Source organism: Corvus kubaryi, unplaced genomic scaffold (assembly GCF_017639235.1).
Source record: "Corvus kubaryi isolate FWS band 111438036 unplaced genomic scaffold, C.kubaryi_AGA036_p1.0 68, whole genome shotgun sequence".
In the NCBI taxonomy this organism is placed as follows: domain Eukaryota; kingdom Metazoa; phylum Chordata; class Aves; order Passeriformes; family Corvidae; genus Corvus; species Corvus kubaryi.
This window is the reverse complement of record NW_024582056.1, coordinates 16644694-16661530: the sequence shown is the minus strand read 5'-3', so window position 1 is coordinate 16661530 and position 16837 is coordinate 16644694. Positions and strand designations below refer to the sequence as shown.

The 16837-nt window shown below is 36.8% G+C and overlaps 1 protein-coding gene across 4 annotated transcripts in view; it reads left to right on the top strand.

Moving 5' to 3' along the window:
• Window positions 1–16837, top strand: part of PTPN3 (protein tyrosine phosphatase non-receptor type 3) — a 164300-nt gene that overhangs the window by 122667 nt on the left and 24796 nt on the right. For all 4 annotated transcript variants that reach the window (XM_042048709.1, XM_042048710.1, XM_042048711.1 and 1 more), the window contains 4 exons: window positions 8691–8714; window positions 10605–10803; window positions 11815–11892; window positions 12872–12928. In XM_042048709.1, coding sequence (XP_041904643.1) covers window positions 8691–8714; window positions 10605–10803; window positions 11815–11892; window positions 12872–12928 — 358 coding nt within the window. The remainder of the gene's footprint in view (window positions 1–8690; window positions 8715–10604; window positions 10804–11814; window positions 11893–12871; window positions 12929–16837) is intronic.

The window sequence follows — 16837 nt, the reverse complement described above, 5'->3', positions numbered from 1 at the left end:
TAGAAGTATTTTCTGAGTAAGAATACTGAGAGGCAGACATAAGAAGAGATGATGAGAGTAGAAGCTGCCATGCTGTGTTTTGTGGCTGGTGAATTGTGTCCTGCCAGCTAGTACATTGTTAGATTGTTTTTATTTTCCTTTTTCTTTTCTTCCCCTGTAGTTTTTTCTCTTTCCTTCCTCTTTCAGTTATCTAAAACCTACTGAGAATGGAGTGGGAAAGCCAGCCTTTATGCCTTTCTTCAGACAGTGAAAAAAGGATGTTCTAAATTTGAAAATAGCACATTCATTTATTTTCTGAGCCCTAAATGACTGTGCTGAATCTGAGTAATATCACTCACTGTGGAGATTTTTACTGTTACTAGCTCATATAAACCATGGCTTTTCTTCTTACATCTTATCCCAAATGAGTTATCGTTTTTTTGGGTATAATAATATTTGATACTCTGCAGGTAAATGAAAAAATGCTTGCATAAATCTGATTAATTAAATTCAAGTTGAGTGTTTTGGAAGAAGAATGAAATAAATGATCCTTTGTTGTGTACTGACTGTTAGACTTCTGTGAAGTAAAACAGTCATTAATAATTTCCTTTATAACAATTGAGGTAAAATACAAAGTAGCCATACAAATCAAAAAAAAGCTTTTCTTTACACAGAAATTTGTTAGTCCACATTCCATTTTTTTTCCTTTTGCAATCTTACAATAGTTATTATTTGCTTCACTTCCCTTGTTGAAAGATGTAAAGTAAAATTAAGTATGTATGTATAGTAAAATCTTTCTTTATTGATAGAGAGGGAATCTTACACTCTCAGCTAAATCCGTTTTGTAAGGAAAAAAGTTCACTTTTCATATCATCAGAATTAAATATAGACGCTTGCCCTGGGCTTTTGCCACATGTTGGCAATATTTAAGCATTAACTATAAAACACCTTTTAGTGTACTGATAGATTTTGTAAAGCCAACTTACCCATTTTTGCCATGGTGGTCTTCAGTAGATTTGAATTGACATAATAGAAACACGTTATGGAAAACACCCCAGATTTCTAATTTCAGTATTTCTTTTTCATTAGAGGAGAGCCAAGAGTAGCTTCTCATGTTACTAATGGTAATACACATTGTCTTTAGGGGGCCTTTTTTTTACTGCCTAGCCCACTGACACTATTAAAAAAGCTGTTAGTTAATGCTAATTATAACTAACGAATAGCTTTGGCATGAAAAATTTCCGAAACATTTTTGGAGAGCTGCTGTCAAACAGCTGTAAATACTGGTATTTAATCACTGAATGGCTATGTCTGTGACTTCAAATATTAATAATAATAATCCTGCAACAGCTCGATTTCTGTAAAGTAAACACTAATTTAATTTACTATTTCTGAAGCAAGACTGTGCAAGCTGCAGTTAGCATGGAATATGGCTCTTCATTTATTTTTCCAGCTGCCATCAGCATTTCAGGAGTGGGTGATAGTCTTTCCTCTTTTTCACTTTTTTATCAAAAGACAAGTGGTTTGTTGTTTGAAGGTAGGATAGACCTACCTTCAAACTGACCTGTTATGATAGAGTGCTTTTTGAGGCAAATCATAGATAAAACTCATGTACAAGCCTTGCTATTTACCTAATCCTGCCGAGGCACACGCGGAACTTGATGGGTATCGGAAATGTAGAAGCAGCCACTGCTGGCAAAAGTACATTTATTTCCCTATACAGTTTTCTTTTCCTTCCTGACAATACCAAGTATATTTATTTTCTTAATAATCAATTTTCTTCCTTGCTCTGTCTACTCTCGCATAGGAATCAATCAAGTTCTACTTTCTTTTTATGAAACAGTACACAATTTAGAAAACAAATTATGTGGAGCAGCTCTTGGTTTAGAGACCATAAAACATAGCACTTGTTAATATTTCTTCTTCAATTTCTTTTTTACCGTTTCAACATGTCATCATCCAGAACTATGTTTGCTGTTAAAATCCTTTAAATGAACATGCTGGAGATAAAGCTCGATAATGTTTTGTCATTTTTTTTTTGTTGTTTCTCTTAAGGACAAAATAATTGTTATAAAAATGTACTTTGTGTGAACACTGTGCCTTCTAACTGAAATTTGAGGTGTTTCCCATGGGCTGTAACCAGAAAAAAGAAATCTGGAAAATAGCACAAACTATGCACCTGGGTGAACTACAGAAAGCCAGGGCAAGCTTGTGAGCACGGTGTTAGGTGTAGCTTTGTTGCTCCTGCTACCCAGATTATCTAAGGCACTTTCACATTCAAGAACCATTTGGGGCTCAGACATGGTGAAAAGAAGCAGTTTTTCTCTCCGTTTAGTGTCTGCAGAAAAGGTTGGAGCTGTCTATTACATCTGTATTATAGACTGCTCTAATCCCAAATTAACATACATTATCCAGAACTTCATTTGCAGGGCATGAATAGGTTTGCCTATCTAAACCAAATATCTCAAATCACTTCTGCTTACAAAACCTGTCAGAAAAGACAGTGCTGAAGAGGACTTCAAGACGACTTTTGTTAGGCCCAGGGCCCCCCAGCCTTTGTGAGGAAGGCCTCCCCATCAGTTCTTCTTCCTCTTTGTTACCCTGTTGCTGAGCATCTCAGCTCATTGCTACTGCCACTGAAAAATTAGCACTAGCACAGACATGGAGCCCACACTTGGCCTTCTGAAGTCTCATAGGTTACTTTCCCTATTGTACAACACTTTCTTATGGCTTATGGCTGTGCCTCACCAGTTCAGAACAGATAACACCCACACTTGTCCCCTAACTGAGTGTTAGTAAGCTGGGGTTTCTTTCTGGAAAGAAGGTGATACATGCAAAGGATTACTGAAACAAACAGTAATTTATTTTGACAGTTCAGGATAATCTTAGTCATATTACCAGAACAGGACCCATTTCCCCTTTTTATGAGGAGAAGAGCTTATTTTTGATCTTGTAAATTCAGGTTTAATGGCTTGTGCTTTTTAAAATATTTTTAAATTTTAATATCAGCGGTGAAATAGTTTGGAGTTTTAATATAGCTGTTGTTTGTCCTCTTAATGCCTTTTTTCATGTTTTTGAACACACTTTTCTGAATGGGAAGGGTACTTGTTAGGAAGAATATATAAATTTGCAATGGTTTAACCCCAGCCAGCAACCAAACACCACACAGCCACTCACTCATTCTCCCACCAATGGAATCAGGGAGAGAGAATCAGAATTGTAAAAGCTAGAAAACTCACAGGCTGAGATAAAGACAGTTAAATAAGGAAAGAAAAAGCCACACACAGAAGCAAAGCAAAACAAGGAATTAATTCTCTGCTTCCCATAGGCAGGCTGGTGTTGAGCCATCTCCAGGAGAGCAGGGTCCCATCACACGTAACAGTGACATGGGAAGACAAATGCCAATGCTCCAAATTTTCCTCCTTCTTCCCCCCACTTTGTATACTGAGCATGATGTCATACGGTCTGGAATATCCCTTTGGTCAGCTGGGGTCACGTCTCTGGTCTGTGTCTCCTCCCAGCCTCCCACAACTTCCTCACCACCGTGGCAGTACAAAAAGCAGAAAAGGCCTTTGTTCTGTGTAAGCCTTGCTCAGCAATAACCAAATGATCTCTATATGATCACCCCTGTGTTCAGCACAAATCCAAAACAGGGCCCTATATTAGACACTGTGAAGAAAATTACCTCAGCCAAAACCAGCACAGTATTCAAGGTGCTAATGAGAAAAAATAACTGTCTTATTGGCTTGGAAATGTAACCTGATAAACCGTGTGGAGGATCTTGTTACCTGAATTGGATTCAGTTTCTCCTGTTCACCTTGTAATTAAATAAACCAAACATGTCTGTTTGGTTTGGAACAGCAGATTGCGTAGGAGCAAGTGTTTTGGTACTTTTTTAGAATAGATTCACTGGCCTAACAGAAAAGATTAGCTATGAAATTTTCTGTTTAACCAGAAAGAAGATTATTGTAAAACATATTTTAAAGTGATAAGGTGTAGTAACAGTCAGCAAGAAAAGCTTCCTGACAGGTGAGATGACATAGATCGTATATTTAAAATCATACATTGATAGATGAGATAAATCTGGCGAGCTATTCACAGGTGCAAGCATATGATGCATGAGGAGAACCAGAAGGCTGGGGGAGTCGAGGAGGGGTTGGTCACATTGTTGCCTTGCTCTGCCAAAAGAGGATTATAAAGAATATAGAGCCAACTCTTCTTGGAGATGCAGAGCAAAAACATGGGGTGTTGGACACAAGTTATAGCTAGGGAAGTGCTCAAAAGATAATGGGGCGGGGGGAGGAAATAACATTTTGATTGTTTAAGCCTTTGTACACATCAGCAGAAAGGTGGAGTTATTTCCATCCTTGGAGAACCTCAAAACATGACAAGGACCCGAATACTCTCATCTAGCTTTGACGTGTGTTCTTTGAAAAAGAGTTTAAGTGACCGCTCAGGTTCCCTTACAACATAAATTATTTTGAGTCTACAATTCTACTTGTTGTAAAAGCAATATATCCCTTCATAAACTTTTGTCTGAAATGCTTGCAAAGCTATAAACATCTTTTAACTTCCGTTGTAAAACTATCTTTTGCTAGTGATAGAGATGGAATAATGTGTACACCTCAGATCTGGAGGGGAAGGAAATTAAATGATGAACTAGTATACAAAAAGGAAATTCACTTGCACTGTGCTATGAATTTCTGGAAGTGCACATACGTTCCTGGTGTGAGTGTGATGTATCATCTGGTGAAGGTATTGGACTGAAAATAGATTTCCTGAACGGATGCTGCATTTGTTCAATTCTTTTAGCTTAGCATTTGATAGGCAATAAACTGTGGCTGCATGGTGAGCTTTGGTGAATGTGCTATGAGAACACATCTTTAGTTTAACTAAAATATGAATTTTCATGTGAGCAAAATTTTAAAAACTTTACTGTTGATAAAAGTACCCTTCAGATCTATCCAGCCAAGTCCCAGTAGCTACTTTTTGGTAGAAAATTGCAAATGAGTTAAAAAAAAGAAAGCAAACCACATTTGAAACTGTTATTTATCTATCCTTAGTTCTTAATCATACATGTATATGATAATTTCTTTGTTCTTACAAAATCTGTTGAATTTCACAAAATTCTATTGTCCTTGTTTGTGTACTTTCAGCCTTTCTCAAGGAAAATATCCTAATACTAGACAGTGGATCTGAGAATGTTTCAATCAATTTAAGATTAGAATTTTAAGGCTACTACTAATAGACTTTGGGTTTTCCACCCAAATATACATGAAAATAGTACATGTGTATATTTTGCTTAGATGTAAACTTTTCTTTTTAAATATATATCCTTATTCAAGTGTACTACACTTTCCTTGCCAGTTCAAAAAGCAATAATTTTGCATCCAAATGGAAAGTCTCAAAGTTGAATTGCAAACCTATGATAAGGCAAACCTTGCAGCAATCCAAGAATATGCTGTGTATCAAAATACATGAAATGTTCATGGCAAGCCAGTAAACTGGAATACAGTCAATAGAGGCAATGCAGAGTAACAAAGTATCCCTTTAATGGTGTTGGTAGCAGCTTTCAAATGTGCATGATTGGAATTTATAGGAAATCACTGAAAAGCTCGTGTATGCCATGAAGTCCTCAAGTTTTCTGTGCTGGTTCTCTTAATTATGCAGCACAAAAAACTTATGACAACTTACACAGTCACTCTCTTCACAGAAATGCTGAATATTCTGTGTATAAATTTCTCTAAAAAGCAGCAGAAAGGTGTTGCTGCAAGTATCTTCCACTTTTTTTGCTTATGAATAAAAACCCCAGTTTTAATGGTGAGGCCTCAGAAAAGAGGTGGTAATGGAAGTGCTGGCACACTCAGTCTCCCCAGCCCTGCAGGTGTTACAATAAAAGAAGCTTTAAGACCTTCAAGAACAGCACAAGGGCAAAACCTACAGATGTTTCCTTCAGTTGTTTGTAAAGGGGGAGTTTTGCTACAGTGCTATTGTTTCAGTTGACCCTTTTCTCTCGGGGTTTTATTCTGCTGTAGTTTATCATCCTCGGTTCTCAGAATAGCAGAATTCCCTGGGAGGTCACACCAAAATGAGGAGGAGGTGTCTTTGCTTAAGACCTTTCCATTCTGTCCTTCTGACAGAAGAGGAGAGTTAGACTTTTCAGGGCAAAGACCTCTATTTAAAAGATAATTATCAATAGATCAACCTGTACTGAGTGCAAGATTGAAATGGCATGAATTTAGTTATATTGTGAAGTGAGGAAGAGAAATTACCTGAAGTTTTGAAGTGTTTGCTTGTTTGCTGCACCAATGGAAAGCTTAATCTCCTTGCAAGGAAGAGCTCTCTTCCTTGAGGAAAAAGTTGAATGGCTGGTCTGGTGAGTGTTATCTCATTGTCTTAAAATACAGTCCTTGTATGTTGTGAAATGAGGAAGATGGCTTAGTAAACTGTGAAATACTGTGTAGCCAAAAAAATATCACTTAGTTATTTATGGTTAAGGTATTTTTTCATATTGCTGAGTAATTAAATGTTAGAAATACTATTTAACTTTGTTACGGTGCAAAATTCTGCAGCTTTAGCATGCTGACCTATTAAGGACTTTAGGAAGACAAAGCTGCACTGTCTGATTAATTCTTTTAGACACTGAATTTGGTTGCTTTTCTCAGTCAAATATTTGATCACCTTTCTTTCCAATTTAAAAGGTTACAGAATTTTCAGTTAGTCTTTTAGAGCTAATGTGTTTGAATTAAGGTGCAATAATTTAACAAATCTTCATCAAATAGTACTAAGAATTTATATCCCACATTCAAGCCTTCAAAGGTAGAGATAATAAAAAAATTACTGTAAGTTTACAGAAGGTCTATGAATGAAACCCCAAGTTGGGTTTTTTTCTTTCTCAAACTGCCTCTTTCTCTCGGGAAGATAGAGGGGAGATAATATATTAGAATCAGAACACTGTGTTGATTTTCATCATGATTCTATGTCTGTAAGTTTTTGATGAAGACTCTTGAAGTGGGTAACTCAGGGCAATTTTGATTCTGCAAATAATTTGGTAATAGAGCTGTAGCTCTTTTGTGGAAAAATGTAGAAAAGATGTACAATTTCATTGTTCTTTGCCTCACAAGGAAATCCATTAGCTTAACAAGAATAAATTTAATGTTTCTTTATTTTTAGTGTGACTTCCTAAGGAAATAATGCTTAAGTCATTGTACAACCTCTCTGCTTCTGTTTCCACTTGAGACTATTTGGAGAATGCAATCAAATGTAATGTAGGAGATGATTTTTTGAAGATGCAAAGTTTCTCAAGATTAGTGAAAGTCAGTGACTAGGCAGGAAAAAACCCTAAAACTTTAAGCTGACATTCTCCTCTCACTGAGTAATTAAAGTACAAGTTCAGTGTTTGTCCCATTTAGATGTGGACTGGTCAGGCAATGAGTTTACATTCCCATAGGATCTGCTTACACATGGGGGGTAAAAAGTCTCTGGGGATTGTGGACAAACAACCAGAGATATTAGTGGGTGAGTGGGGGTGGGTGCCAGTGGAGTCAGAAGTTAGGTATGACTGCAATAAAAGGGGAAGAAGTTTAATGTTTTAAAAGTATTAAAAGTACACAGAACTCAAACTTCCAAAATTCTTCAGGGATCAAGCTTTACCATCTCTGCCTCTCAAAGAAGAATTTCTTCATATTGTCAAATTACATGCAAGGGAACTTAACTAGACTGATACTGGTGCTATTTTTACTGTAATTTTGATGAAATGTAGTACATAATTCTTAGTATCAAGGATGATTTAAAGAGCATGAGTTGAAAAGTTAAGTGTATACTGTGAATTGCCTCCTATAACTTGGCAATTCAGCAATTCTGCAGTGAAACTGAACCTCTTCAAATTTGTATATTTCTAGAATGGACTTACACTGCTCCAGGATTTTTGGTCACTGCTTAATTGAATTTGTAAAGCTATTCCATCTGCCTTAAACTGTGCTTTGCAAGCACATTTTTTGTAACTTTTGCTTTAAAATTTGTCTTAGTAGCACAGCTATTGTTTTAATTGATGTAATATCATTTAGCTCGCTGTTTCAGGTGATTTTTGATGAAGCTGCTTGAATGCATTGGAAAATACTACATACTGCAAATTTTGATTTCTTTTCCATTCTAGATTCTTCTCATTGGTGTAACCACTTTCATTATGCTTTGTTTCAAATGCTTCTGTCAACACCTTCTCTGCTCTCACATCATGAGAATAAGCATTGGAAATGTCAAGCTTCTGAAGCCACCTGTGCTCATTTCTGGCTACCTAAACATAAAGATCTTGCCACATTTTGACTTTTTACAAAATACAGCTGGTGACATCTGTAGTCATGATCCACACCTAAAACTTTCTAAAATGATGTACTGTGTCTCGCTAATTGCCTCTGTAAACTGCATAGTTTGGGTTGCAGTTGCAGATGTGTGCTGCCTGTAGTTGGGCTTGTGTCAAAAGCGGAAGTGAGTGTTCAGAGTTGCCCTGGGAGTTTTCTTGAGTGTTTCATAAACACCCTAGTTATCTCATTCAGACTTTCACCATAGGGTTAAGTATTCTTTAATTATGAGCACACCTTTTGTCTTCTATGCAGGCTTTTATTTTTTTTTAATTGGAATTTAGTTCTTGTTTTCTGGTAGATTTAACTTACGTTCATTTGAGGTTGTTTTTGTGTTTGTGTGTTTTTTACCAGGTCATCTGAACAAGAATCACCAAAGTGAGTTTTCTTTACACTTTCTCCTATCTCTAGCTTTAAGATAAATAATGAAATACATAACTTAAACTTATTTTTCAAAGTAGTGGGTTTGTATGATTAAAAGACACAAATGTATAAGCCAATGAAGATTGTAAAGATTTGTGAAAAAAAAGTAAGTTTTGGGGTCAGGATTTGGAAAGTCTTAAGTTCTAATAGGTCCCTCATCACTATTAACAAAAAAAGTTAGTTAGAAATTGTTGCAAAAGTTTAATGATGATAATCCACTGGTAATTTTTTATAGTGCCAGATGACATTGGCTGAAATATATAATTGTATTTTTCTGGTATTGTTAGATTTCTTTTCTACATTGAAAAATCATTATTTGCTGTAATTTTAACTTGTAAGTGAAATGTTTTTTTTAGAACTATGTTCTGAAAAACTTATTAGAATGTATGTACATACATACACAGTGTTCCTCCTTGCTTAAGATTGACCTCATAGGAAACATAAAAAGTCTTGGAAGCTATCAGATAAAAACAGGATTTTGACAGTGTCATTATAGTTCCCTACTTCAAAGCATTCCGAAACTATTAACAGTGCGATTGAATAAGATGTCCCAAACACTGAAAAAATATTTTCTGTAGTAACTGAAAATTCTGCAAATATTTCATGAAACACCTCGCTGTCATTGCCAAGTACACATAGTATAACTGAAAGTCAGAAGTATTATGGCAAGAATTCATCTACTTGTTGGCATCTTTGAGGACATTTGTGTTTGTTCCAATCAGATTTTCACAGGCCGAGACATAAGTGTTCACAGTATTGAAGTTTGCTGCAGTGCAAGTCCTGTACGTTAAAAGCTTAAGCTACAGTCCTTGTGTTGTAGTATTACTTCTTCATTGACAGCTAGAAATGGCTGCTGGAAATGGTTCAAAAAAGCTCACTGGTATAGAAAAATACCAAAGCAGAAGTAAATGTTTGAATTTACAATTTTTAATGCCAGGGTTTACTGGGATGTACTTCTGCTGCTTTAATACTGTCAAAATTTGATGTTGCTATACCTGAGCTTTCCCCAAGGCAGATATTTTCACATTAAGTAGTATTTATAAGGATGGAGCAGTTAGTCTGTATGGCATTCATGAGTTTGGTCCACTTAAGGAAGGAGTTTGGTTGTATTAGAGATCTGCATGTCATCCTTTTCATAAGAGGGAATGTAGCTAAATGAATGTTTGTGAAGTCCTAGATCACCATCAGGCAACTTGGCCAATTCCCGCATTTGAGGTTTTTGGTTACTGACTTTCGTTATCATTGAATGTTAAAGTTCTTGAACGCCAGACCTGCACCCTAAGTTAATTCTGTGTCCTTTCATGTGGTTATAACTACCTTGATAACACAATACTTTAACTGTAGTTAAATCTTTCATTGTCACTTCATTTCTTGTTTCTCTGACAATTTACCCTGGCTTTTCTGCAAACTGCCTTCTCCCACAGGGTTAAGGTTGAGATGGCATTCATAAGAGGGAGGAATTAAAAAAAAAAAAATGCTTTGCAGGAATGAGAAAGGAATCACAGCAAAAGATGTTTCATGGATAGAATTGGCAACTGAAGTGCATTTCCCTTGCTGCTCTCTCCATGTGTTACTGTGGATTCCTGTAGCACTGCAACAGTGCCTTTCACTGCTAACATCCAAATATTTTGCTTAAAATGGTTTTGCTATTCCAGAATTTTTGTCCATTCTTCTGGATGTCCACTGATCAAATAATAGGCTTAGATTAAACTCCAATCCTGTTTCCCTGCACTTCCACTATAAAGTGGTATTAAATCTTTTAACTCTTAAAATTTGCTCTTTTTAATTCTTAGTTTAAAAATCTGGATAACATACCTTAGTAATATTTATCCTTCTTCAATAAAGGAATGTATTGGGAAACAGTCTGACGCAGAGTTCTCTGACCCGTCTCTCACCTAAAGCCTTGGCTCAGTCTCCCAATGGCGTTGGCAGCATTTCTGGCCCTTACCCATTGGAAGGGGTGGATAAGCAGTTCTTAGAAACATATGACAACGTTGCAAAAAGTAACTTGACGGAAGATTCCAGTCAGTACTACTGCGATAAGGTATGTTCAGTTGTGTGCTTTTAAAGTCGGAACTAGTAGTGAGTGTGACTTTGAGCTGTGGTTTAAGAATGCACAGAAGTGGTGGCTGTATTTCAAGATGGGCATATTTTAGGCAGTGATGAGAACAGATCTTGTGTTACTACTTGCATTTATCCAAGGCTGTGAGATAACGGTATGATAAACAAGCTTGCCAACTGGATTGATTTCTGAAGTGTCCAGCATTCCACAAGCGTCAGGGAAAGTTCCTAGTGAAATAGAAATCCTTACATGATTAAATCTTGTTTCTTCCAAGGATAAAGATCAGCTAACTCAAGTTGCTATATGTCTGAATAGCAGACACAACTCTGCTTTATCCCATGCATCTCTTAAGGATGACTAAACATCATCCTTTTAAGTTCTGACCTGGCTGGAGAGCAGCTGCTCCCTGCTAACCTTATGATAGTGGATCATTCTTCCCCAGCTTGCTCCAGAGGGGTTCTGGCTAAAAGTAGGCCCTTAAAATCAATTAAAACAACTAATTAAAATTAATTAGAAAAGTTATATCATTTCCAACATGTCCATTAGCTGCTGACGCACTTTAATTCTTCTACCTTGTGGACCTGTTGCAAAAAACACACCTATTTAAAGGAGAAAAATGAGGGGAAAAAATAGTTACTTCACAGTTCTTAGAGTAGAATCAATTCTACTTGTGCTTCACCTAAACTTTTAATGACAACAGGCTGAATCTTTAATAGCATTTATAAATTGGGAAGGAAAGCTAAGATGAGAGTAACAATGTTAAGACACAGCAACCATAAATCATGTTTGCTGAGATGTATGTTGCTATTTTTACTGTTTAAAAGGCTGCTACCATAGGTATATTCTACAACCATATCCACTTCCTATTTTAAAGGCGGATTTATATAGAGTATTTTTGTTCAGCACATCTAAATTTGGATGCACTGTTTTCTAATTTGCTGATACTTTATTTTGAAAATTTGAAGACTTGCTTTCTTTTTCTGTATATTGCAGAATGATCTAATTGAGGGAGATTTACTTTTGGTGCGTATCATACCAGATGAAGAAGGGAAGTTTGGATTTAATCTAAAGGTAAACCAGCTGTCTTTTAGTTATTTTTAAATGCTTTTATCTATAAAGTGTTTTAAGTTCATGTTTATTTTTATGTTTTAATATAATGATTTGGAGAAAACACTGTATTTTACAGGAATTTCTTATGGACTGAGAGTTTTTTGAAGTGGCAGCCTAATCCTTAAGTGTTAAAGCAAAACTTACAGAAATAAGCATCTAATAGTTCTCTGGTTTTCAGTTGCATATATTATGGGCATGGCATATATCCAAGGCACACTGCCTATTTGGCTGCTGAAATATGAACTCAAAAGCCTAATTAAAGGCATAAGCTTTTGAAAAATTGGACCTCTGTGTTATAAAACAATTTAAATAGTTTAATTTTATCCATTAGAAATCACAGTGGAAAGTTGAAAATTAATATATGAAGAAAATGAAAATTACTATTGATAATTGAGTATTGTAAATGTTTTAGATTCCCTCACTGAATTTCCATTTAAGCAGAGTATTGTAGATTAGCCATAATATCAAAATTAGAGCAGAGTTTGATCTTTTCCCCTTGGCTATTTATTGGTGGGGCAGCAATAGAATGTGATGCAACGAAAGTAAGGAAGTACAGTTGTTTGGTACTTTGATCCTACCAGATTCCTTGCGCACTTGTCACAACATCTAAGAAGACTCTGCCTTGTAAGTTCAAGTGTTAAGGCTTGCTTCAAGCACAAGGTTACAATAAATGTTTCATTTTATCTGTTTATTGCCTATTAAAATGTATGGCCAGAAAAAGACACCCAATCTAGTTTACTGGAAATTGGTGCACTTAAAGACACCACAACCCACCCCCTAATTCTCTATTTACTGATGAAAATTCAGTCCTACCAACCCTGTCTATGATGACGCAGCATAAAAAATTTATATAGAAAGAACAAGAAGTGATTACTCGTTTTAAATGCTGCTTATGCTTAATGATATATTTATGGTTGCTGTTTACTTGCCATTCCTCTAGGGTGGAGTAGATCAGAAAATGCCACTGGTGGTATCAAGAATAACTCCAGGATCACCTGTAAGTAAATTTTTGAGGCCTTTAATCCCTTCCATTGTTACTCCTTCCACCTCTCAAAGGTCTGTACACGTAGAAATTTGCACACCTATAACCAGTATGAGATAGCAGCAGAGCTATTCTCTTTAGGTATTGGTTTAACCAGTCGTTTTAACCAGAGATTAAAAGATCTGGAAGTGTTAGCCAAACAAGATACAAGTAGAAAGTATATTTGTGTTCTCCTGTCATCTCAAAAAGTGCATCCTGAACTGCAAAATTCTTGGTGAGGGGCAAGGACTGAGGATAAGGAACATCATTTACTGAAGAAGTAAATAATTTGGGTCCCTGCACCCTAGAAAAAATAGCTGGTTTGAGGGAGTTGTTGTAGGGATCCGCAAGGTTAGGAGCACTGTGAAAAGGGAATTCCAGCAGAAATATAGGCTACTGAATTAAGTTTGTGAAGGTCAGGTTCTTCATGTTTGGTGAAGTAGTTCTTTGTGCAGAAGATAGTAGTAGACCTGTGAAACTCCTTGACAAAGGATGCTGTGGTTAAAACAATTTTGTATGTGGTCAGGAAAGGACAAATACTTGGGGGAGAAAACCTGTTGTTATTGACTATTCAAGCCACAGTAGTCTGAAGAAATCCTTAGGGCTAAAATTATTTATAGGATGGGAGAGTACTTGGTGGGAGAGAGGGAGCATAGAGAGGGAGCATATGTTTACTCTGTTCCTGTTTTGCCATATATTTTTTGCTTATGGAAATACTTATAGACTAGGTGAAATGTTTATAAGAATCAGTAGAGTCATTTAATTCTTCCATTGAATTGTGAAATACTAATAGGAACATAAAATCTTTTTTAACTTTTTTCTAAATAATTAAGACATAGTTAAATCAGATTTTTTTCACTTGCCTTTTTCCGAACTATATTTCCTAACTCTCATAAAATAATTTCAGTGCAGACTTGTTAGGAAATATTACTGACTTAATCCTAAAAATACAGTCCCTCTGAATCTTCTGACTCTTCTGAAATTTGATAAGCAGTCACAGGACTGATATCTAAATTTCGTTATGCAAATCAAGCTAAAACAAATTGCTTGATGTAGTGGTTTGGTCCAAAATACTCATTGCTGTTTACCTTCTGTGAGATAAGAATTAGGAAAAATGCAAAGCAGGTGCTAAACTTGAAAGAATATAAAGAAGTTTATTAACAGACCTAAAAGGAGAAAAAAAAAATCATACCACACCTTCAGAACTCTTCTCCTCCCCCCACCTTTCTCCCTTCTCTCACTGACAATGTAAAAAGACAACCCTTCAGATGTTCAGTCTGTTTATCACTTCCATAATAACCTTGTTCAGTCCATTTAGGAAGAGGAGTCTCTCTTGCCCATGCTATGAACACATTATCACAACGAGACAGCCGCCCGGGGTTGGTTCTCTGCTTGCATGTGAGTCCCTTCCCCCGACTTGCAGCTTTTCCCACAACTGCTTTCAAGGGTCCACTCTTGAAGTTTTTTGGGGTACAATTTTAAGGTTGAGCCGTTCAGAAATAAAAGTTCTCTTCACCCATCTCTGGGAACATTTCATCTCTAAGAACAGAAGCCCTTCTCCTTCCCTGGGAGCAAAGGGTCTTCCTCATCTTCATCTTTAGGACTATCTCTGGGAGCATCTCTAGGAGCTGAGGTTTTCTCCTTTCTCATTTGGAGCAAAAGTCCTCATCTGGTCCATCTCTCCCTGTTCAAACTTCTCATGAAATTACAGCTGCATCAGCATCTGCCTATCTCAGCGCAGGTGCTTTTGCTCACAAGTACAAGTTGAACTCTCCACCCCCCATATCTTCATGAAATTACAGCGGGATACTCTGATATATCATAGCTTTACAACAGAATTTCAGCTTTAAGCATCTCCTCTTTCTCCTCCCTCAGGTTTTCAGCTCTTCACAGCACTAAAAGGGTTAATCTCACCTAGGCCTTGCAGCTGGAATGATGCTTATCGCTGTTGGTCACATGATCTCTGCTGGACAGCGGTGCCGCTTTAGCTGAATCTTGGCTGCACTGGAGAGGGGGAGCCGCCCGTCTGCCCACAGCAGGGCTGTGGTGGGGTTCCACAGGTGGAACAGGGCCCATCGGCTCCAGGATGGCCGTGGCCCAGCCCAGACTGGCCCAAGCAGGGCCTGGGCCGGGCCCGCTGGCCCCCGCACGGGGCCCGCAGCCACCTGTCCCAGTGCCGGAAATGAGACAGAGAGCTCTGCCTTGGAGTTTCCTATTCTTAAGTGTGGATCACAGAGGCGGTTACAATTTTAAGTGGCTCAAAGAATTGTCCATATTCAACCTGGCCAGCTGATAGGTTCTGTTAGGTCACAGAGGGAGCAGTAAGCACCCCTTTGCAAGAACATCACTTCCAGGACTATGCTTTGCTAACCCATGACACTTGAGAAGTGATTTTTTGGTCACATTTATGATTTTTGGCCAGACTTACACAGTTCATAGTACTCCTTTATGAACTATAATAATTATTTGAATAAAAGTTTGCTACAAAATTATAATTATAACTTAAGTGTAGGAATTGAAAATAAAACAGTCCTTAAGACATTTCATGGTCAACCTAGCAAATATTTTAAGGGTGATTTGAGATTCTGAAATTATATAGGGCAAACAGGCTCATTCCCCAACCAGAGAATGAAAGATGTTTCTCCAGAAGCAGTTATTTCCTTTGGCAGATTCAGATGGTCTTCTGGAAAGTATTGATCTGTATTTTTTTCTCTTGGATTGGAAAAGGACTGGACTTCTAACTTTAAACACTTAATTGAAGTGTCTCCCTTTGGTGTCATAGGCATGGACAAGAGTGACCAAGTAGCTCTCTAAGCTAGTACACCATGAAATGAGCAAGTTACCAGGATCACAGAAAAAATTTGAAACAATTTTCCAATATAACACTCAGTAGCAGTGTTAGGGAAATCATGTCATGTTATAGCAAGAGGAAAAAAATATACTTATTTTTAGATAATAGCAGTATGAACATTGATTATACTGCTTTCCGTAAACGAAATTTCTCCATTTCTTTGCTGTTTGATGAAATGTGGCTGATATTTCCAAGTTCAAATCTAACCATCTATGGAATGCATTTTTATATTATTTTAGCTTAGTTATTCCTTGCCTTCATTGCTACTATTTTAACTTGCTCTAGATTCACTCATTACCCTGTAAATTGTCTTCAGCGCTGCTATTTGGTAATACTATTTGCTCAGATTATTTCTCAGGTTTGTAGGTCACCTTTCTCCCACTTTCCTACAAAATGATGTGCATTTCTTGTATAGGAGGGGAAACAAATCTACTCCCCAAAATAAGGCAGTATTTTCCTTTACACATCCTAAAGTTCTTTTTAAAAACCCTCTCTAGTAAAGCTGCAATGTAGTATGCTGGGAAAATTGTAGGACAGACTAGCCAAAATTGTTGTGAGAGCACATTTTAGTGAAGGAATAACCATTTATTGCATCTGTTTGGTTTTGCTGTTTTGGTTTTTTTCTTAATTAAGAAGTCCTATACTGATTTTTTTTTTTTTACAAACAGTGAAAATGTCCTCAAGTGCTAAAGAGGTCATTATGGTTTTATTTAATAGAGCTTTTAATGAGAAAAAAAGCATGCATGCTTCTTGGAGCAATAGAAGGTGATTAGCATAAAATGACACATTGGGTGTATCAATAGGACAGGGAGGCTTTGACATAATTAATTGTCTGGAAAAGCTCAGTGTCTGAAAAATCTACAAATTATGTTTGCATAGGAGGAATTAATTCTCCTTTGAGATATATTTTATATAGTTAGGTGATTCAAATAAGAAAGCCGAGTCATTAACACATCACGTGATTTACAAAGTTTGTTTGAGCAAAGATATTAGTCTCCATCTGTAATAAATACTAATAGCAGCCGGCCAAGAAA